Source organism: Neolamprologus brichardi, chromosome 5 (genome assembly GCF_056152115.1).
Source record: "Neolamprologus brichardi isolate AB-2024 chromosome 5, ASM5615211v1, whole genome shotgun sequence".
Taxonomy (NCBI): Eukaryota; Metazoa; Chordata; class Actinopteri; order Cichliformes; family Cichlidae; genus Neolamprologus; species Neolamprologus brichardi.
In genome coordinates this window covers 4,677,898-4,699,576 of record NC_142108.1, presented here as the reverse complement: position 1 = coordinate 4,699,576, position 21,679 = coordinate 4,677,898, and the positions used below count along the sequence as shown (strand labels likewise).

Below are 21,679 nucleotides of genomic sequence, written 5' to 3'. Positions count from 1 at the left end.
AAAGGCACTGCGCATATTCTATTGCAATATTTCATTTTCTTATCGTTGCCCAACCTTAAGGTATGATATGACCCAGCCCTATAACCAATGCTGGTGAAATCTGTTATATATCGAATATATTGGAACGTCAGATTTTTTAAATGACCAAATATCGGTATTGATAAAAAAAAACAACCCTATATTGGTTGGGATCTACTACAGATGGTCGTGTGGGAAAATCCAGTTGATCAGCAGTTTCACCTTTCTTCTCCATCCTGATACTTGGGTTAATCTTCAGCAGGTAATCTTTACCATATCAAAAATGCTATAATGCACTGAGTTGGTGTGATTGGGTGATTTGATGTTTAATTATCAAGCAATTTATCGTTTCTACCTAATGAAGTATGTGGTATTTATTCCTGTGAAATCATCTGTAGCATAGCAGTCACTTTCTTGGACATATTAACTTTAGCTCACTATCACACCATTGCAAGTGTTTTTGTAAAAGCGCTCCGCCGTCAAACAAACTGGCAATAACATCAAAAACCGCCAACACAAATAAAATAAGCGTCACTTTTGGAATTGATTTTCCACAGTTCTGTGGTTGTGCTATAATCTCAACTCTTTTTTTGCCAAGGAAGACATAGAGTCCCAGAAAGTGAACATTTTAAAGTAAAGCTGATCCATCGGTGCTTATATCTGTTAATGTGTGTAGCTTTAATTTTTTTGATGTACATACTTGCATCCTCCGTCCTGGTCTTGGCTGATGCTGGGCTAGGCTCGCCAAGCCCTACAGCGTTGCGTGCCACCACCCTGAACTCGTGCTCCACCCACGCATTCAGACCCACCACCGTGGCTGTCAGCATGTTACCATTGACCACCTCTGGCACTGCAAAGTGGAAATTCAGTTCTTTAATAGAAAGAAAATTGAACGCTAAAAACTGGACTCCAACTGAATGATGAGCAAATAAATATCCAGGCAAAATAAATACTACAGAAGCCTCTTTTCAGCGTACCTGTGTCTACAGCCTGCCAGCCCACGGTAAAAGGAGTTCGAGCCTGGATGATGTAGCCGGTGATGGGGCTGCCGTTGTCCCTTCCGGGAGTCCAGGATAACTGTGCTGTACTGTCTGTGATTTCTTCCACTGATACCTTGTCCGGAGGACCTGGGGGACCTGCATCAATCAGACAGTGACGAGGGTGAACCCAAGGTGAGCACCCATTTAAAAAAGCCTCCTCTCATCAAGCTCATAAAGACTTGTACACATTGTTACATATCAAGGCCATCACACTCGCTTTAATTAAGGGCTGCGCCCTTGGTGTGTACACGCTTTATGTGTGTGTATGTGTGCGAGTGTGGGATTGTTAAGTGATGAGTTCACCGGCTGTGGAAAGATAAAGTGAATGGGATCGTTTATTAGAAAAGGAAATAGGTGCTTCATGAGGAGGAGACATCAGTAAGTAGAAAAAGGAAAGAATAGAAAAGCGAGTGTTTGCGACTACAACATGCTCAGTCTTTACCATGTTATAGCCGTTTGCTTTGCTGCTCCATTATTCAAATGCTTTCCATGATATTTTGCCGGTGTGTAAATGAGCCAATTACAGTCATTTTCTGTGATAAACATTGCCTTCTCAAAGCACCTGGGACAGCTATTAGAGTTTGTTTAGGGCATGAATACCAATGTAAATCACCAGAGATACGCTTGTACACGGAGCCAGATACACCAGGCACATATCAACAAAGCTACCTCAGCTACCTCGCACACCAGAGCGAGCGTGTACACCATTACTGCATTTCAGTAACAAGTACAGTATATAAACAGGAGCTGACGTTACAGACTGAGACAGCATCCATTTTTGCTTCCCCATCGTGTATCTTTAGCGAGAGCCTCGGGGATGTTTCGCACCCTTCTGTCAAACTTTTTTTGCTTTGAATACTTTTACACACGCTCTGTGGTAGCCGTGCTACGGCGCTCACACAAAAGCAACCGAAATCCAGCCCTTCTCTTACCTTTGACGACCAAAATGGCAGAGGTGGACAGGCTTTCCACATCAGTGTCAATAACACAGACATATTTCCCACCGTGGTTCAGCTGGATGTTACGAATCATCAGATCCCCTGATATGCTCTGAAAGAGAGAAATAAGGTTAAGTAAGAGATGTAGCGTTAATTAATCTTTCAGCCTGTGGCTCTCGGATGCTTTTACATTTCATAACATCCAATACAATCACAGCGACTCCGGGCCGCTGATTTTTGCATCTTTCAAACACAAACAACTGACATGGCAGATGTACTCAGAGCAAATAACCCTATTGGCCGTCCTTCAGGCACTCTCTAACCAACCGGCCTCCAAACCCCCTGTAAACAACTACCCGCTACACACAGGACACACAAAACAAACACAGACGAGCTAATTGGCAAAGCAATTCTAATTATTCTCTAATTACACAAGCTCAAGCAAGATATGAGTCTAACTCCCAGTGTAAAGAGTAAATATTATTTTACACGGGCTGCATGCATGTGATGGCCGTGAGGAACATGCAGCGAAACACAGCAGCAAATGTTAACTTTCTTATCTGGAAAAGGGGAGTTACTGTGTGTGGCTACATAAAGCAGAATTACCTTCAAAATGAGTTTGTAATTCTGCATTTTTCTTTGCTTTCAAAAAGAATGGAAATCATTGTTTATTCCTAACATCTTCTAGTGCTTTCGACTACAAAGACACCTCTTCTAAAAACAACTAGCAAGTGCGGTGCGTAGCTCATTTCTCTGTACTGACAGAATATGTTAGCGATCAGAATAGTTTTTTTTCCAGCACCCGTGAAAGTATTTGTTCATTTTAAAATTCATGTGGGAAAACGCGGCACAAAATTACTCATCAGTCGTACGTGGCGAATCTAAACCGCGCGGCTGATTTAGATCTTCATAGCTCGCTTAAATATTCTTTCAGTGCATTCCAATTAGCCGAGCATTCATCACATCGCAATGAAACAACCTAACCTAAAAGCTATCATGCTACACTTCAGCATGTCTGCGTCGTTCAATCATCTTGTAAAGCGCGATTATTAGAGCCCTCTTGCACAGCGTGACACGCACTTGCTACTGTACAGCATCAGATGGGTCTTTGGGGGGGGGGATCAACTGATTGATTGTTTGGGGGTTTTCTGGTGGGTGCTCAAAGGCAATAAGAAAAGTATGGAAAGTCAGCAAACTTAATACGCTTTATCCAGGCAACATTACTGCGCTCTCATTTGGACTGCTGATGGGAGTCGGGCCTTTTGAAAGTCACCTCTTGAAGTGGTCTGTCACAAAGCATGTCAGCCAGAGAAAAAGAGTGTGCTGCTTTAGAAACTAGTCACCTGGGGAAAAGCCAGGTAAGACTCACTGCAGTCACAGTAGATCTCATCAACTCCAAAGGCTAGTGATCATAGTTCCACTGTGCCGCGACTGGGCATGAACACCCATGGATCTTCACCTCTCTAAGGCAACTGACAAAGCAGAGCTGAGCCGAATGGCACTTCTATGCGCCCGAGGGATGAAGTGACTATCTTTCTCGCTCTTTTTTTCTCTTTTACCCTTCCTTTCATCTTCTCTCCTCTTCCCTGACAGTTTTGAAGCGCCATGCCTGATTCTCCTTCCAATGTCAGCCGCCACCTGGCCGACCCGAGAGCTTGCGATGCGTCGCAGGCTTCCTGCCTTGGCAGGAAGGAAGTGATGAGGCAGATTTGCTTTAATTATGTTAATTAATTCATCAGAAGCTGTTGAGCAGGGGGTTGGTAATCTCTCTGGACAGGGGAAACAGACTCTGTGAAAACTATCTCTCATTAAATGCCTATGCACAGTTCAATGTCATTAGTAATTGCCATTTGCTTTCATGAAGAAACGAGTGCGCCGTGTCCACAAAACCGTGAGCGTATTGAGATACGATGTCAAATATTACCACATGAATGGCAGTGATCAGACTCCAAAACCTCAGATGATAAGCGGCGGTATGTGAAGCAAAAAGAGTGTGCATAGCAATTTGAAACTGACAAGCTCTGAACAATTAACTTTGCCCTTCATCAAAAGGAACAAATATTCAACAAAAAAATAATAAAAAGGCGTCACTTATCAATATTTCAAGGCATATGGATTTCAAATGAACATTTACTGGTGCCAGGCCTGCCCTTGGTGAATGCCAGCCAGCTCATTACTTAATTATTTCGGGACTCTAGATTCATAAATAGGTATGCAAATTCAATTACAGCGCAGGGAGATGATAAGAAAATGTTCTCCCTTGAGGTACAGGAATTAGAAGTTGAAGGGATGAAAAGTATAAAGACTTTATTAACGAGGGCCCTCTGTAAGACTAAAACGGCATTTCACTGATATATTTTTAGAGGTGTAACACATGGCAGCTTGCACAGGCAATTCAAAAGGTAAGGATCCCAATTACAGAGCTGATACCGCCATTCAGATACTGCGATATCTGTAACTGATATCGCTACCTTTTTGAAATTCTGTTCACAGCTGACCACAGAGAAACCTTCAAATCTTCGCCTAAATCTCTTCGTTTGAGTATTATTAGGGTTTATGAAGCCCTCAGCCGGGCTGTGGAGCATACCCTTGCGCGTTACACACTGTGTCCCAATTAATCCCAGAGTAGCCAGAAAGTATCTGAGTTTAATGCTCGACATGACTCACCCCACCCACTCTTTCAAAATGATCGCTGTCTCGCTGGAAGTCGATGAGCTGGCCGTTGAATGCCCACGAGAAGGAGACATCCAGAGCTGGATCGGAGGCAATCTGGCAGGGTAACACGATGCTCTCGCCAACAATAATCTCCATGTTAGTAGGCCTCATGGTGATTCTGGTGGGCTCTGGCCAGACAACAGATGACAGCACAAGCATGATAATATCTCTGCCACTGAAACCTCTAACACCACCATGACCCCTGCAACTGCCATTTCACTCCGATTCGCAGCTAAACCGAGCAACAGTCATTAAATTACTCATGAATGTGGCTTTTTTTTCTGATTTTAATAAGCACTTAAATTCCAAGCTTGTCCATTAGTAACATTTAATGACTTTGCGGGTTCACATTTTATCTCCCTAGATCAATTTGGACGAAAAAAAAAAAAAAGTTGTTTGAAGCAGGATTACTGAGATGGGAGCACATTCTTACTGGTGACTGTGGTGGATTGGGGCCCTCAGAATATGTTGACAAAAGGTCACAGTAATTAAATTTCATGACATTAAATGGTTCAGCTGTCAGCGTATGAGAAGAATAGAAAGTAATGAGAAAAAAAAAGTTGCACACACAACAGATTAAAAATAGGGGACTACTCTAACGTGTTATGTCATTGCACTCATAAATAATGACCTTTAACTAAATCAATGATAAGCATTTGTTGCTTACTTAACTGCTATTTTAGCTGCTATTTACCAGGCCCATTAATTTTACAATATCCTTGCTTGATAACACACGCAATAAGCTGAAAGAAACAAATACATAAAAATAAGGACAAGAAAGAGCTGACTTTTATTTTGGAAATACTTCAAGGAAACGGTCTATTTGCTAATAAGAAAATTTCCCTTTAAAGTCTTATCAACTATACGGTATTTGAAGTTACTTTAACATAAACAATCAAATCAAATTTAGCATATAAGAGCAGAAAACTCGCCATAGTACGGGATAACATCAGCCCTGGATTCTGCCCTGCCTGGTTTTGTTGTGGTCTTACTAAACTCACTGATTCACCATTCAGTCCTTCTCTCAATAGAAATCTTGACAATGCCTGCTGCATTAAAAATATCAATGAGTGCATATTTCATAGAATTTCAGTTAGAAGAGCTGAAAGACGAGACTGATAGTCACTACTTCTGCCAGCAGTTACAGGATTTTTTGGCTCAGCACTTCATGGCTTGTGTTTGAGTACACGTGTGTGGCAAGATCATGACCCATCAAAATCCAACAGTTAAAGTTTTTAGCCATGTTCTTGGTCCAAACAAGTGTCCAGATGGTTGCTGTAACTCAATCTTTCCTAGCACAATGCTGCATTGCAGCATTGTTGTGGCTGGTAAAGGACAACTGTATTTGTCATCTAATTTTGGATGTTTGCAGCGATTTAAACATGGCCACCAGCACGCTCAATAACCACCATAATCATATTCAGCACTTGTTAAAGTGAAACAGCATCAGCTTTATTATTAGTGTACACACACATGACTGATAATAGCCTCTTATCTTATGTAACTCTCACCAAGAAAGCATGTCTTTCCTAAGGTTTCAGAGTTTGTCTTGTTCCTTTATTCCATTTAAAAACCGAGAGTTAATTTCCCAAGTTAAAATCTTTAACAACAGCTGTCAAAATCAGGAATGAATGAAAAGCTGTTTTTTTTGTTTCTTTTCTTCTCTTTGAAATCAAGAACCCATTGTTTGTAAAAAAAAAATTAGCACAAGCCTTGAGAGGCAAATCAAAGTTCTTGAATGGGAAGTGTGTCAGGTGGGATGACAAAGAAGGGATGGAGCAGAAAGTGAAAAGGTTAATTAACTGAGAGCGATTCGACTTTTAGGCCAGACTTACCAGTGACAATCAGTCTTCCTGTTGTGCTTGCCGTCCCAAACTGATTCTTAGCGATACACGTGTAGCTAGCTGCATCCCGTTTGGTTACATTGGCAATCTTTAATGTTCCATCTGGAAGCAAAGCAATCCTGAGAAGAGAGTGGCTTTTTACTGTATTTGGTAAGATAGCGATTGTAAAGCAGGACTACAGTGTTAAGCTCTGTTTTGGATTTGTATATAGTAATGACGTTTCCATCTATTGCCATGTATATAATAAAATTCTCAAAGATTTGTCAAATAACTCAGATTTAAAGACTTTAAATCGATGAGGTCAGTGTGAAACCCCTATCATGCTGAAAGGTCACCGACTGGCTAGATATTAAAAAAATAACATGCAAAGCCCCCCCACTTTAAACAGTTTTATTATATTATTTCCACTAGCTGGGTCATCATTTTTTAAAAATCTGTAGTTATTTAGAAGATGTCTATCTCCAAACATGTATAAATCAAGGCATGAGCTAAACATAAGCTTATATAGAAATCAGATGGTTGTAACAATTTTTCAACTGATGTGGTATTCAGTGAGAAAATGTGTGCAAAATTCATTTTCTAAACACTGCTCCAATTTACAGCGTGACTGCATATGTGAGTAAACATTTCCCTTCCAGTGTCTGCATACATCCAGTCTTGAAAGAGTACGTGGGCTTCACATATGCTAAATGTCAGTCAGCTTGGGAATTCTACCAATTTTCCGCCGCTATAGATGCAGCTTCCCATCTGGAGCCGACTAAAGAGGCTCGGTGCTGTTTTGACAAGATGCCTTGCTCGTATTGTTCTTTTTCAGACCTCCTCTTCAATAGGCAGCATGGGAGCGATTCAAACGGCATTTCTTTCCTGTACTGGGATGCCTGCGTTTGACTTTGTATTGAGTTTGTATTCAGTCTGTCTGTTGTGTGTGAGCGTGTGGTACAAAGTCTTGATGTACGTACGATAACTTACAGGAGGTTTTAGAAACTATCTGAGCTTTTTGATTCGTTTGCCTATCGAGATGACAAAAAGCCTGAAACGTGACATGCTTTTGGAATTCTCTACCTTTAAATGCTTCTTTATTGTGAAACGTTCCGGTTTATCCAATAAAAAAATCCAACAGAGAAGGGCACCAAACTAAATGAAGCACCACTTTATACCCCTGAAAGCAACGCTTGATGTTGGCTCATTGTCTTTGTGCCTGTGTTCAGTTATTTCTTGTCTGTTGAGACTGCTCTCCAATCTGCATCAAAGCTTTCGTCTCTGCTGTTTGGTGATTGCATCAATCAAGCCCTTGTAACTCTTTGTCTGTCATGATAAAACAGATAATTACAGGTGCAGTAGCTTCATTCTTACTTTTAAGTTCCTTCCTCAGTTTACGAGATGAGCGGGAACTCCATTTACTAGTCTTTTATCTCCTTAAATATTTAACACAGGCAGTGATATGACCACCTAGCATCTTCAGTCTTCACACCGAGCTATTTGCACACAAGGGGGCACGCAGTATATTAGCTATCTGCAATTTTCCTGGTGGGCGCCCTCTCGTATCTTCTCATTAGCCTTTCCTTCTATGCATCTCCGCAAATGCCAAACGCACTATTGAAACAAGTCAGCTCGCAGTGAATGCGAATGAAAGCTGCCAGTAATATACACTTTTTTATCCTACCTTTCAGTTCTCTGCAGGATTTCATTCCCTTTCTTCCACAAGCTAATTGCTGGGGGTGAGGCCTCAGGCTTGCATTCAAGAGTGACTTCGCTGCCTGAGCGAGCTTTTAGCAAGGCCTTTAGCGGACTTTTGGAGAAAGTAGGAGGTGAAGCTGCATGTAGGGGAACAGAGAAAGGTGTGAGATTAAAAAATATATATATGGGCAACCTGAACCTTTGCAGATCAACCGTGCTGTACTGAGATAAACCTTCTTTCAGCTTTCAGAGAAAGCAGCCTGAAATCTCAGCACAAAAGCCTGCTGGTCTCAAAGCTCGCCATAGTCATCCCACCCTTCAGCTGCACATCCTTGAATACACCATTCACCTCAAGCATGTCATAAACTATCGTCTGCACTCATCAGTTTTTTGTTAGCCATCGTTAGGACACTCAAGTGTCATCACATGTATCAAGAGAGTTGAATTTCTTATTGAGCCAGTCAGATGGAAGTCATCAAAGCTTTGCAAATAAATCAATACCCCGTCTACATGAGAAGGCATGCACAATGCCACAAAACAATGCATTTGTAGTATCCAAATCAATACGTGAAATGACTGAAAGTAAAACGAGACACTCTATCAGATTCACATTTTTGCTGGCAAAGCCCATGGTGACATCAAATGCGTGCACAGACTGATTGCAGAGGAACGTTATAGCAGGCTGCTGGTTTTTATCTTAGGAGATGATCAAACGCATAGACAGATAAGCAGGATAAAAGCAGGAGGAGGGAGGCAATCTTACCTAACACCATTAGCTGGGCACTTGAATAAATAATTCCATGTTTGTTTTCAGCCACACACTGATACATCCCAGAATCGGAACGGTTTAACGAAGATATAGAAAGGGCCCCGTTTTCAATTTGTACACGGCCCTGTGGAGGAAAGAGAAAGAGTCCTGCATATCCATCGCAAGGCCAGCCTATTATATCCAAAGGCACAACAGCAATTACTGCAACTCTGCATATGGTAAGCTTGACATAGATGAGGAAGTGCAGTGGTGAAAACTATTTATCTGCTTCTTAAACACACCGAACAGAAAAAGTGTTAACATAATTTATATTTCATGACCTTTCAGGATGATCATGATGATGATGACAGATCACGTCATTTTTAACAGATAAAGTTGTCTCTGTGCTGCGTGGGGAGGGGATCGATGCTTTCTAAAGCATAGTCTGGCTTTAGAATAGCTAACGTCTGCATTAGCATGCATTAGCTAACGTATCCATTAGCATACATTACTTATATACACACAGCATATTAACATTATTGCATTGACAATTTCTGGTACAGACCAGCTCAATTTTTTGTTGTTACTTGGAAACTATTTAGAAACTAAGAAATTTTAGCCAGAAAGGAAAGAAATGTAACATATCTCCATACATCAGCCATCACTTGCTCCCCATTCTTCAGCCAGCTGTAGGATGGTTTAGGCTTTCCATTGGCCTTACATTCCCAGAAGAGGTTTCCCTCTATGGAAAGAGCTGTGTCCGCCATCGTCTGGAGCCAGTGAGGTTTAGCTTGGAATAAATGAAAAGGTTACCTTATTCAAACATGCGTTTTAATTATAGAAGCACTGGATTAGTAAAGAATTGCATCAGGAATCATACAACTATAAAAGCAGCCTGGCATTAAAGCTTAAATTTAAATCAAATTTTAAACTTTACAAGTGGATTACCAGCATAATGAGAAACACGGGATGGTAAACAGATCTGAATATTAACTGGAAATGAATTTAAAGCCCCTGGAATAATAGCCATTTATCATTTCTACCCTTAGCTTGTTCTGAAATTTCAACAACATTAAGCCTCAAACGTCTGTAGGAAAAAGGTTTTATGTCGAGCAAATGGGATTCAAGCTGCTGGCCATCTGCATGTTTTCTGGACAACTGTGGATATATATGTTCCATTTGTCCCTCCACCTCACTGTCATTCGATTTGAAACGGCTCACTTACCGTGGAATGAAATACGGCCCCGTGCAGCATTTTTGCCTCTGCGATTCTCCGCCATGCACTCGTACGTCCCCGCATCCTCCTGCTGGAAATTAGGGATTTCCAGGACGGCGTTTGAATTCTTCATTTTGACTTTGCTGGGGAAAGGGACGCCGCTCGTTCTCCTCCAGCTTATTTCTGGGACGGGGCTGTAAAAGAGAAACAAGAAGTTCCCAGGATTGTAACTGTCACTCGCTCTGATCAAAGTGTGATTAAGGACAGAAGGAAAAGTAGTTGTTAGAAAAAGCAAAAGCTTTGTGAATTCTCGTTCCCTGCAAATCAATCCGTGATTGCCAAGCTGTCGGATGCTCTTAAAAGAACTCTTACTTCTGCTCCCTTGTCTTTTTCATGCGTTCCTACGGACTGATGAATCTGAGGATGAGTAATGCTAACGCTTGTGCGTTCTTAAATCGTCTTGAGTAGCTGTAATTCATGCATGAATGCGTATACCGTTTGTGTCACAGGCATACAGTGACTTACTTTCCCAAAGCGAAGCATTCCAGTTTCACCGCTGATTCTTTCGCAGCTGGAACTGAATCGGGAAAATGGACTTCTATTTTGGGTTCATATTCACCCATTACTCCTACAAAAGGGAGACAATAGATGACAAGCTTTTTACATCAGTGATTAACAGCAGACTCACACTCACCGTGAATCAGGCAGAGAGAGAAAGCAATAACACAGCGGGGCAGCTAATGCAAAAGTTATGCATATGAATACAAAGTGACCAGTGAAGGCATTGTAAAAGAGGGGGGGGGGGGGGGGCTATAAAATGACTTATTTAGCAGAGATTGATAACATTTGGCTATGTGGCTTTATTCAGGAGTTTATTTACATTCACATCACCGGGACAGGTCAGTGACTTCCTTGCAGAGAGAGTAGCCTGCCCTTTATTATTAGCAATCACAACCTGGCAGTCTCTAAGAGCTGATTTGGGGTCCTCTTCATGTTTTCAGATTAAAAGTCAGAAAAGACTGTGATAAAGCTGACGCACTCTCAGGAAAACATGCAAAATATGCAACTGCATCTTCCTCTGTACTTAAGAGTATATTTGTGGCATTTTGATAATAACACAACCTAAGACGCCAGCTCATAAAAGCTTTGTGCTGCAGCTGGAATACCAAATGAAATCCGTGGCTTTTATGTAACTCTGTGCCACATTGTAAAAAGACAAGCTTTGGAATTCGTGTCTTTACTAATGGTTAACACCTCATCTGTTGCTGTCTTACGGCTCAGTTTTAGGCTGGTAATAATCCCTTTTGCTGTCCTTTCGATTTTTCTTGTTTGTAATAATGCACTTGTAATTGTTTGACAGTCACAGCTTTCTCGTTTTATGTAATCAAAGCTTGTAAACAAATATTAATAGCATTAATAATTTATAAATGTTCCAAATTCTTCAGCTGGAAGAGGATAAACACCAGCCAAATGGGTTTTCCACAACCCAGCTATTATCTGTTGAGTGCGAAGCAGGTCCTACCACCTTGCTGGAGTACGATCAAGTATCTGCTTTTATAATGAAATTAAAATTTGGAACTTAAATTATGACCTAGATCTTAACGAGCTGAAATCATAATGAATCCGGGAATGCAGCCTTCAGGCAGAGAAGTCTGACAACAGATTAAAGCTGCATGGCATGTGAGCATAAAGATGAAAGCCTGATTTTAGTGTTTACCATCGCTTCTGAGGACCAGTGGTGTGGGAGAGCTGAGGATCTTCTCCCTTGTGACAGTGTTGTTAACCACACAGGTGTAGTTGCCCACATCTGAGCGCTCCACTTTGGCGATGTACAGGCTTCCTGTCTCTTGAGAGATGAATCTCCGACTGTCTTGTTGGACAAAGTGAGGGTATTCATTGAAGATCCACGCAAATGTCAGCTCTAGAAGAGAAAGGAAGACAGTTGAACTATGCAGCAGCGGTCCACTTTCACACCTCGGCTGATTTCACACGTGTTAGTCGCATTGGCCCCCGCTGGAACAGCTGTATCAAAAGAACTCGGCTACGGCCTTAAAATGTGAGCGTATCATGTCATTTTCCCTTCCTTATCTCAGTTTCCTTGGGTGGAGATACCAAGACTGGGTGACTGTAGCAGCTATCAGTGCAGAAAAAAAAAGGGAGAGCTAAGGAAAGGGAGCGAAACAAAATGGATTACACTGCGTCAGTGACCCTCCCCTGACACATGGCCTCCATTCCCTGGGTCCCTGAGCGCCTTAGTTCAGGGGTGGCACAGGCAAGTCGATGGTTGGATTGAGGGATGGATGGATTGGCACAAATATATGTTGTCATGCCCCTTTGCAAATGGCAGGTCTACCATAAGAAAGGAGAGACTTTCCGTGATGAAGTACTGTGGCATTTTCTCAAAGAAAACACTGCAAAGACTTTCAAGAGTTAGGAGATGCTCTGTGTAATCAGCCACTTCAAAGGTAGTGGGCTCAGAGTCAAAAGGTGTACACAATGACTGTCAATCGCCCCGAGGGGGGAGCCCATAGATGGGATTGAGCGTCCGAGCTGGGTGCAGCGATGCAGATACAAAGCTGCCTCTCATTAGGCAAAAGCGGCAGCATAGTTCAGAGTCAGCATAACCTGGAGCTGAACTATGTGTCTATAACGGGCAGTAACATCATTTTGCCAAGCAATTCTTTGTTAAGCGAAGTGACAAAGAAAATACAACACAAGTGGTTTTACAGTACATGGAAGATAAAAGTGCCAAAAAAGCCCTTGGAGTAAACAAATGTCTAAGGTGGAGTACAATAACATCTGCTTGCAATGGTACTGTATTTAATTTTTCATAAATGGGTGTTGGGATAATGCATACGGAGGGGGAGGAAAAAGCTTGTGCAGAATTCAAAGCCAATGAAGTGCAATGAAAACTAAAGGGAATGCCTCTTACTGTAGGCGTCAGATAAAGTTCAAGGTTACGTGGCACATCATCGCTTTCAAATTTTAAAAAGGAAAAGAGGGTGGAGAGAGGGGACAGCAGCGAGAGAGGGAGCCAGGAAGAGAGCAAAAGGGGAAAGAGGTAAGGAAGAAAAACAGGGACAACAGCCGTGCACAGCTTTACTTTCATTCACTTCGGAAAATGCAGGAAAACACAGCTGTGATACGGTTACAACAGCCAACTGCATATAAACCTATGTCAAAGAGAAAAGCTGTCAAACTGTATTTCACAGAGTACTTTGACCCATTATCCCAAAGACCAGCTGTACAATGCGCTGTGCTACAAACTGCTCGCTTGTGAAGGAAATTGGTTGTTCCACTGTGCAAGCTATTGTATCAAGAGGGTGACAAGCTAGGCAGCAGCCATTGTGTATTTTTTTTTTTAGTTTTCCGTAGACACTCAGAGCGGTCGGGCTGAGCAGCCCGTGTCTTTATCTCGTCTATTTGTAGCCTCTGCTTTATCAAATGCAATTTTAGCATCTCACTTGAACAATTAAAGCATCTTTTTTCTTGAATGTGTGAAGGTGCTTGAATATAAGGCTAACAGCCAACAGTGCTATGTTCGTTATTTTAGCCTAAATGCTGTAAATAGTGTGAAGACAGAAGCCTGGCTCTGTGCGAAAACAAAACAAAACAAACACCTCTTAGCTCCTCTGAAGCTCGCTAATTAGCATATTTATTTCTGTAAAGCTCAAGTGCAAAAAAAAAAGAGAGAAATTGTGGTTTTATGGAGGTTATCATTCTGGCACTCTACCTCCTTTATAACCACAACATTTTATACAGACTAAGCAAATCATTATACTGTGGTAATGAGCTGCTTCAGAGGTGCCGTGGCCCAAATATTGTCATTTTTAGCCTTCACCAAGCTAATTTCTTTCCTGTTTCCAGCTTTGTTTGAAGCTAGGCTAGCTACTTGCTGGCTTTAGCCTCACACAAGCAAGAAAAAGTATGTTTATTTCCTAATTTAACTCTCAATGAAAGTGAATAAATATCTTTAAAGCTTTAATTAAAAAAAAAAAAAATCTGAATGAAGTGGAAAGAAAAGCACCCAAGTGCGACTGGCTTATAGGTGTTCTCAATAAACAACATTAAGATGATAATTAAGAGCATGTGCACACATTAATGGGTGTAAAACTGTATTACGTTTAGGAAAAGGCAGCAATTATTCATCAAAGTTTGCAGTTTGCACTGAGTGGGGGTAATTCTTATGAGCTGTGTTTAAATAACAACAACATATAGCAAACTTACCTCCAGAATGTGGCGGTGGTCCACATAAAAGAACCACTCCTTGGCCTTCACGCACATTGACAGCACTCCTCACTGATTGAGTTTTGAAGTTATCCAGGTCTGATGAGACAGAAAACATTGAAACAGAAATGGGTGGCGGTTAAAAAGAATACGACTGACAGTCAGATTGACCAAAAAGTGTGATTCAAAGATTTTCTATATCCACGAGGGTTACTTTTAAAGAGATAGTTTTGAAAACGGGGGACATAATTCTCCCCAAACTCCCTTCACAGAATCACTGAGCCATGTTTTTGATGCTACATTTTGAAGATTGGGACTTTATAGGGCATCATTGATTGCCCTGGGACACCTCATGACAGCCTCCAATACTTTCAAAGGCATCTGGTGGGCTGATGAAATAGACGGACCTGACTGTGTGACGTTTACCCTGCAACGCTGCACTTTAGGAAGAGATTAGGCTGAAATAAGATAAAACGAGCAGGGGAAAGAAGAAAATACTGTGCACAGGCTGAACAAACACTGGTGAGCGCGCATGACAAATGACAGTTTGCAGTGCCAGCAGCAATAAGTAACATCATTATTAAATGTGGTGTAATCTTGCACTTAAAAGCATTAGCTTCCCCATCAATACTCTCAGCACAATCTATCCCCCTGCAAATGAATGAGCAGTTGCTGGCAGACAAAAACTAAACCTGGGATGATAAACCACCCCTGGCTTCATGACTGATGGAGGGAAGCTGCTGCAGTCCGCTCTGTACTCTGTCTGCACCCTCTGGCTAACAGCCTGGAGTAAGCCTTCCAAACACAAACAAAAGAAAGTCAGTGTGACCGATAAGGGAAATTAGGAGAAGGAAGATTATGGAGAGAAGTGGGACAGAGTGTTGGTAAGATTAATGAGCGGCTCTCTGATGACCGCAGTGAAATCAAACAGAGCCAAGTCACGGCAGGACACTTAGAAGGCCACAGGAGGAGATGGCTGACTTGAAATACAGACAGAAGCATCCTGATCTCACTAGGTTGTCTTTAGAAGAAATGTCAATAAGAAAGTCGATCTTCAAATGACATTTAGGATTCCCAGGAACCGTGTTGGAGCAAGAAACGTACAGTGCTACGTACTGATCAAATTTTTGGTAGATGTGCACTAAAACATATTGAATACGGACCTAGAATGTTTAATTCAACAAACACATGGATTTTTTTCCCACAGTTGTGGCCAATTTCTGGATTATTTCTTCACAAATTAAGCAGGTTAAAGGACTAGAGCTGATTCCAAATGTGGCAATTACATTTGGAAGCTTTTTCTGTGAAACCGCATGTGGTCAAAGGAGCATGCAATTGGAAAAAAAAGGACCATCCTCAGGCTTTAAAAACAAAGTGAATACATCAGAGAGATAGTGGGAACATTAGGGGGAGGCCAAATCAACAGTTTGGGACATTCCGAGAGAAAAGAATGAGTTCATCAACATAAAAAGGCGTGGATGTCCGCTGAAAACAACCGCAGGATCCTTTCCATGGCGAAAAACCCCTTCACTATTCAGCTCAGGAGGTTGGTGTTTCTCTTCCAATTCAATCATAAAACCAAGACTTTGTGAGAGAAAACACAAAAGTGATGAGTAAAAATACTGATCGCTCTCAAAAATTGAAAGGCCTGATTGGATCTTACCAAATCAGCTGAAACTAAGATCAGCCTTTATCAAAATAAGGTAGGTAAAAACTGTGCAGACTATCCCGAGCACACAACATCCTGTGTAAAACACAGCGAGGGCAGTGTGATGCAAAGACACTGTTCTCACTGACAGAAGACAGAAGCAGCTGGATTCATTCTGAAGTGAACAGTTCTGCTCTTACGGCTCAGATTCACATAAATGCAGCAAAATATTTAGAGACTCAAAACCAACTCAGGAGTCTCTGAAGCCAAATAAGTGCAGTTATGCAATGTCTGAGCCAATTACCTGTCCCCAGTCTTATTGACTTGCTTATCACTTGCTGAAGATGAAATTTCAAGTTAGACCCACAAAGTAGCATCTGAAGACGTGTGAAAAAAGTGAAAAGCATTAATCAGAAATTCATTCTTCCTTAGCTACTGGTGAGAGGCGGGGTACGTGCCTCTCACCAGTAGCAAAGTATTACAAATGAGCATCAACTACAACTTCATTAGACACCTGAAAATATGCACATATTGGAAAGTGCAACTGTAACCACTAAACAAAAAGACATTTGTGGATGCAACTGCACAACAAGCCTGGCAACAGCTGTTTATAATTATAATGGCAGGACCTTTAGAAACAGGGGAAGGTGAATCAGAGGTTTACTAATAATTACTTAGTGAAAGAGAAACAGATGGCGCCTCTTCTTACAAAACTGCACAGAGACGGGTGAAGATGAAGCTGGACTCGGTGCTGGAGGGGATGTGCTTCTCTCTTTGCTGGGAAAAAGAATAATGGGCTTCACTGGAGTGAACTGACCACACACTGTAACTCTGAAAGCTAGAGGCCAAACTCACTGTAGCTTCAGTGATTCCTTTGTAAGCAGAATCAGTCTTTGCCATACGAGAATGGCTTGCCTAGAGATTACAGAGAGTGACCATTACAGCTCGACGATGATTGGTCTGGGCAATGGCGGCGCCATAGAGACATTCCCTGTTATATATTGTGTCCTACTGAGCTCTTGAGTAAGCTCCTTTACCTGCTACTCAGGCACTACAGCACTGGTCTCTAAGCGTATGACATATTATTTTTCCAAAGCTTCTGGTAAAGTTGTACCCAGTGACACAATTTCTATCTCTGTCTGCACCAACATTGCTTTAAAAAACGTCTGACAAGGAAAGAAACATGACAATGTGACAAGTTGTAAAGAAGCCAGCAGTTTATTCTGACTGAAATTATAGGAACAGCTGTGTCACATTCTGACTGTCAGGAGAGAATTAAGCAATGGTCAGTGAGTCTTGTATGCCAATTTTCACAGCGTGACTCTTTCTTAGCCCCTGTGAATGTATGTAATGTGTAAAATCAACTCTGCAGAAAAATAAAATCTATCCTATCATCAAACGTAGGGAGCTTGTATTATTTTTTAAGCCACAGCTCTTCCAAAGACTGAAACAGGAAAATAACTGCTGCAGATCCCTTCTGCTAATACGTAATTCATGAAATACAGATATAAAGAGACAATGGTAATTCAAACCACTGGGTTTGACACCTGTGTGATCATCTAAGTGGCCTTTTTTTTTTCTGAATTCCCAGATCTCATAAATGAGTTTGACCTTGGTTGTATGAAAGCAGACTTTTTAAATCACAGTATTTTAAATTAATTTGGAACATTTTTTTTCACGTTGTAAAAATGAGCTGTGGGAGGATATGCTTTCAGTGGTTGCAGCTGAATTGTGAAGCCTAAGCAAAGCAAAAGAAAGCATGACATTTCTATCTTAGGGCAGTGGCCTCATTACATGGAAAAACTGAATATCAGCCTTGCTGATCTTCTAGACCTCCCTCACTGTGCATTAGGCAAGACAATAAATGTCAAGCAGTTCTCCTCTTCACCCAGTCCCCACGAGTGAGATTCATTACTGAGCTGTAGGGATAATGGCAGTCCATCTCCTGAGAGGAAGTGAAAGGCTCTCTATCCTTGGGACATGATCAATAGTCAGGAGGCCTGATCAAGAGAGGAGAGGTGCCTCTACACTGCCTGTCTGGAAGGTGGGACCACAACCAACAGCGTCAATTCTCATCCCCCCTTTTGTCTTCGCAGGCTGCTATAGCAGCAGTCCTGCCACTGTCTGATCCACTTACAGTCTTCTGCGCATATTACACATAAAGAAGTAGCTGGTGATTGCATAGACCTTTTAAGTGTTAGTTGTGTTTGTCCGCTTTAAAGTCTGTATCACAGAGACTCGCACTTGGTGAAATATGAGGCAGTTTGGATGGAGCATAGATGCTGTCAGAGCTGGAACCGCTAATGAGAATCAATGGAGTTCAGAAGCAGTCAGAAGCTTCCTCACCCACTGTGTTTGTTGTATCTGACATTTCATTCGATTACCATTTCCCCTCTTGAAAATCTATTCCCAGGCAATCTAAATGAGAAATCGCAATAGTAAATGAAAAAAAAGAAGGAAGGCCTGGGCTGCAAGCATATTACCCTCATGTCAGGCTGTCAGACAGCAGATACAAAGAGATGCTAGAATGTCATAAGTGTGTCAGAACCATGCCAGGAACGTGTTAGCAATTGTAGGATTACTTACATGCAAATTGAAGGCTGGCTCTGCGGCTGAGTATGGACCCCCACGTGTTGAAAGCTGTGCACTGGTACACCCCGGTGTCTTGGTCCTTGTCCAGGTTGCTAATGATCAGGCTGCCCCCAGACATGTGACGCCGGTAGTCATTCCCAAGATCAATGAGTGTTCCGTTTAGTGACCATCTGGAAAAACGCAAACACAATCAGTAGCTGTGCCCCCTGGAGATGAACACTCGCAGCGTTTATCGATTTGATCAGTCCGCCCACATCATGCTGCGAGGATAAAAGGTGAGCAATAAGACCAGGGCCCTGTATTATTAATGCAGAGATGCGAACAGCTTTTGCAGCGAGTTAGGAACAAAGAAAGCATTTCTTGTCACTTTAGACTTCAGTAGTCTTCAGTTTGACTTCATTTAAGGATTCTGTTTTGCTGTTAATTTAGGCAAATTTCCAAAACCCAGCAAATCATCTGTGGTGAATATTGATTTTCTCCGAGTTGCATGAAGAAGTGGATTTTATTTCATCTCATTTTTAATTACCTCCACAGAGGAGGATTGGTACGCTTTAAAAGTCTGCGAGCCGGATGTCTGGAAAGAAAAAAGGTTTGCTTTTCTGATGTTTGCTTTAAATCTTATCTGGACGTAAAAAAGGTGAACAAAACAAAAACAAACATACTGACTATCTCACCTTGGCATGCAGTATAAAGTACTGGTCATATGATATTTGGTCAAATCAGATTACCCTGACAAAGCACTGACATAAATACCTGCACTTAGACTGCGTTCCTTGTTTAAGATTTAGTTTCCATAATTTAAAGATGCAATGAAACATTATCAAGTAATCAATGGCAAAGTAACTGTAAAATAATATAATTAAATACTTTTCTCACATGTCATCTGGATTTACAGCTACTTTTTATGGTATTAAATGATCCTGATTACAGGTAAGTCATACCTTTCCCACCGTGAAGATATCTATGTATCCATACTGCTACATTTACTTCTGTTCAAAGTATAACAGTCAACTTCATAAAGCAGCCATCGTGGCTGTAGACATTGACGTTTTTGTAGCGTAGATGTAAATGAAAAAGAAATACTATGACTGTATGACTACAATGTGTGCAATCTGATGCAAATTGAAATATAAATGGGAAATAAAATGTGTAAACATTTTGTGGTTGGAGAATTACAAATGTAAAGGTCTGTGCGGCTCTGGCAGATTTATGCATTCTTTGAGTGCTTTCTAATTAGTTTTCTGTTTGTGCTTTTGTGTTTCTGACTTATTGCTTTCTGACACTTTCATATTGCATTGTCTACAGACCATTTCCTTCAAAGAAAGGTCATGAGACACTCTGTCATGCAAACAGAATTCAGGAAGTGACAGCTATTAATCACAGCTACCATCAGAGAGGAAACACTGAATAATGTTCACGCTGAATAATAAAAACACTTCATATGTATTTCACTGGATTTCAAGGAGATGCAAAACTCCTATACGGTACAGAGCATCACAGGGCGTTAACACTGATAAAAAATCAGAGTTCCTCAAACAATTTTAGAAGTAAAGAAATATTTTAATGCCATGTGTAATGCTGCCTTTGCAACAGGACTGTAAAATGACAATTCCAGTGACACGGGGAAAAAAATCAATATACATCTTTTCCTTCCTAGGCAAACTAGCAGGCAGTTAAAATGATGCCTCATGTAGTCTTAAAGCCATTCGTGGTTCTCCCCAGTTTCCTCCCTGACAGATTACAAAAGACGAAGCTGTCTTTCATCTCGTAGCCTGTATTATCATCTAACAGTCTGTGCCCGTCACTTAATCTGACTGATTTTGTCACTGTTCCAACAATATTACTTTTAAATGTCCTGAACTTGAAAAAGCTCAGGTTTCCAAGAATATATCTGACAGCACAGGCGTTCAAAATAAAACACTCCCATTTCACTATTTGCTCATGATGTCCCTTTATGCCTCCATTTGAATTCTCCACTGTCCAATTCTTCCTCCGTTTGTGCCAAAGGGAGGATTATTGTATGTGCGAGAGGAGAGGAGGTTAAATGGCAAAGGATGAGAAGCTAGTCAGACTTGCAGCAACCCAGCATGATTGAACTTAATGGGAAAGGAAGGTGGGTAGCTTGGACAGATCACACACCCATGGAGCAGACAGTTGGCTGGGTGCGATGGTTCCTCTGCTCCACCAACACAATCAGTAGGCCACCCACCCACTTGTGCTGCACAAACATCTGAGACAAGCTTTGATATTAGCAGACCTGGGGAACCTTTTTTTTTTGTATGGGATTCATAGATAAGGAAATATCAACAAGGGCAAAAGGGATGCTGACTTCTTGTAAGCACAGTCTTGTGTAACATGCGCTGTCCTTTAGTCATTGCAGTATGCCAGTGTTTGCCATTACTGTCCAATTTTGAGCTAAATAATGAGTCCGCTCTTGCAACTTTTCCCATGGTGACAGTGTAAACTCTGAAAACATATGAAAGAACATCCACATAACACGCTGTACAAAACATCTCTATAGACCCAACCAGTCTGCACTGCTTTACATCAAAGGGACAAGAAAGTAGAAATGTACCTATCTCTTAATAGAGTGCTCTGTCACAGCTTTGTGGGACTCGGATGTGCACATAGTTTGATTTTCCACTTTCACCTGTTAAATTTATTTTACAGTTTATTTGAATTTTATTTCATTTGAGAAAATGTGACAGACGTCTCAGTCTCACCTGCTTTTTTTAGAATTCCTGCATGTAGCACCTGATAATAAATGCGTGCATTTCCCTCATCAGTTACTTATTTACATACATTCACTCAGTCACCATTCAAAATCAGTGATCACTCTATTTTATAGACAATTCAGATCATGCCCATCAAAAATGTGTCTGTATAATATACAATCATTTTTAGAAAGTCTGAATTGTATTAGTGATAGGGATGCAACGATACCAATTTTTTCAAACCGATACGATACCGATACTTGGATCTGAGTACTTGCCGATACAGAGTACAAAAACCGATG

General features: G+C 41.3%; 1 protein-coding gene across 1 annotated transcript in view; it reads right to left on the bottom strand.

Moving 5' to 3' along the window:
- cntn3b (contactin 3b) overlaps nt 1-21,679 on the bottom strand; it is a 52,850-nt gene that overhangs the window by 12,754 nt on the left and 18,417 nt on the right. The window contains exons 4-16 of the mRNA XM_006784752.3: nt 18,658-18,833; nt 14,424-14,522; nt 11,914-12,117; nt 10,722-10,824; nt 10,206-10,390; nt 9,634-9,770; nt 8,996-9,125; nt 8,219-8,369; nt 6,547-6,674; nt 4,664-4,839; nt 1,991-2,108; nt 996-1,154; nt 719-868 (exon numbers count right to left, since the gene is read on the bottom strand). Coding sequence (XP_006784815.2) covers nt 719-868; nt 996-1,154; nt 1,991-2,108; nt 4,664-4,839; nt 6,547-6,674; nt 8,219-8,369; nt 8,996-9,125; nt 9,634-9,770; nt 10,206-10,390; nt 10,722-10,824; nt 11,914-12,117; nt 14,424-14,522; nt 18,658-18,833 — 1,916 coding nt within the window. The remainder of the gene's footprint in view (nt 1-718; nt 869-995; nt 1,155-1,990; nt 2,109-4,663; nt 4,840-6,546; nt 6,675-8,218; nt 8,370-8,995; nt 9,126-9,633; nt 9,771-10,205; nt 10,391-10,721; nt 10,825-11,913; nt 12,118-14,423; nt 14,523-18,657; nt 18,834-21,679) is intronic.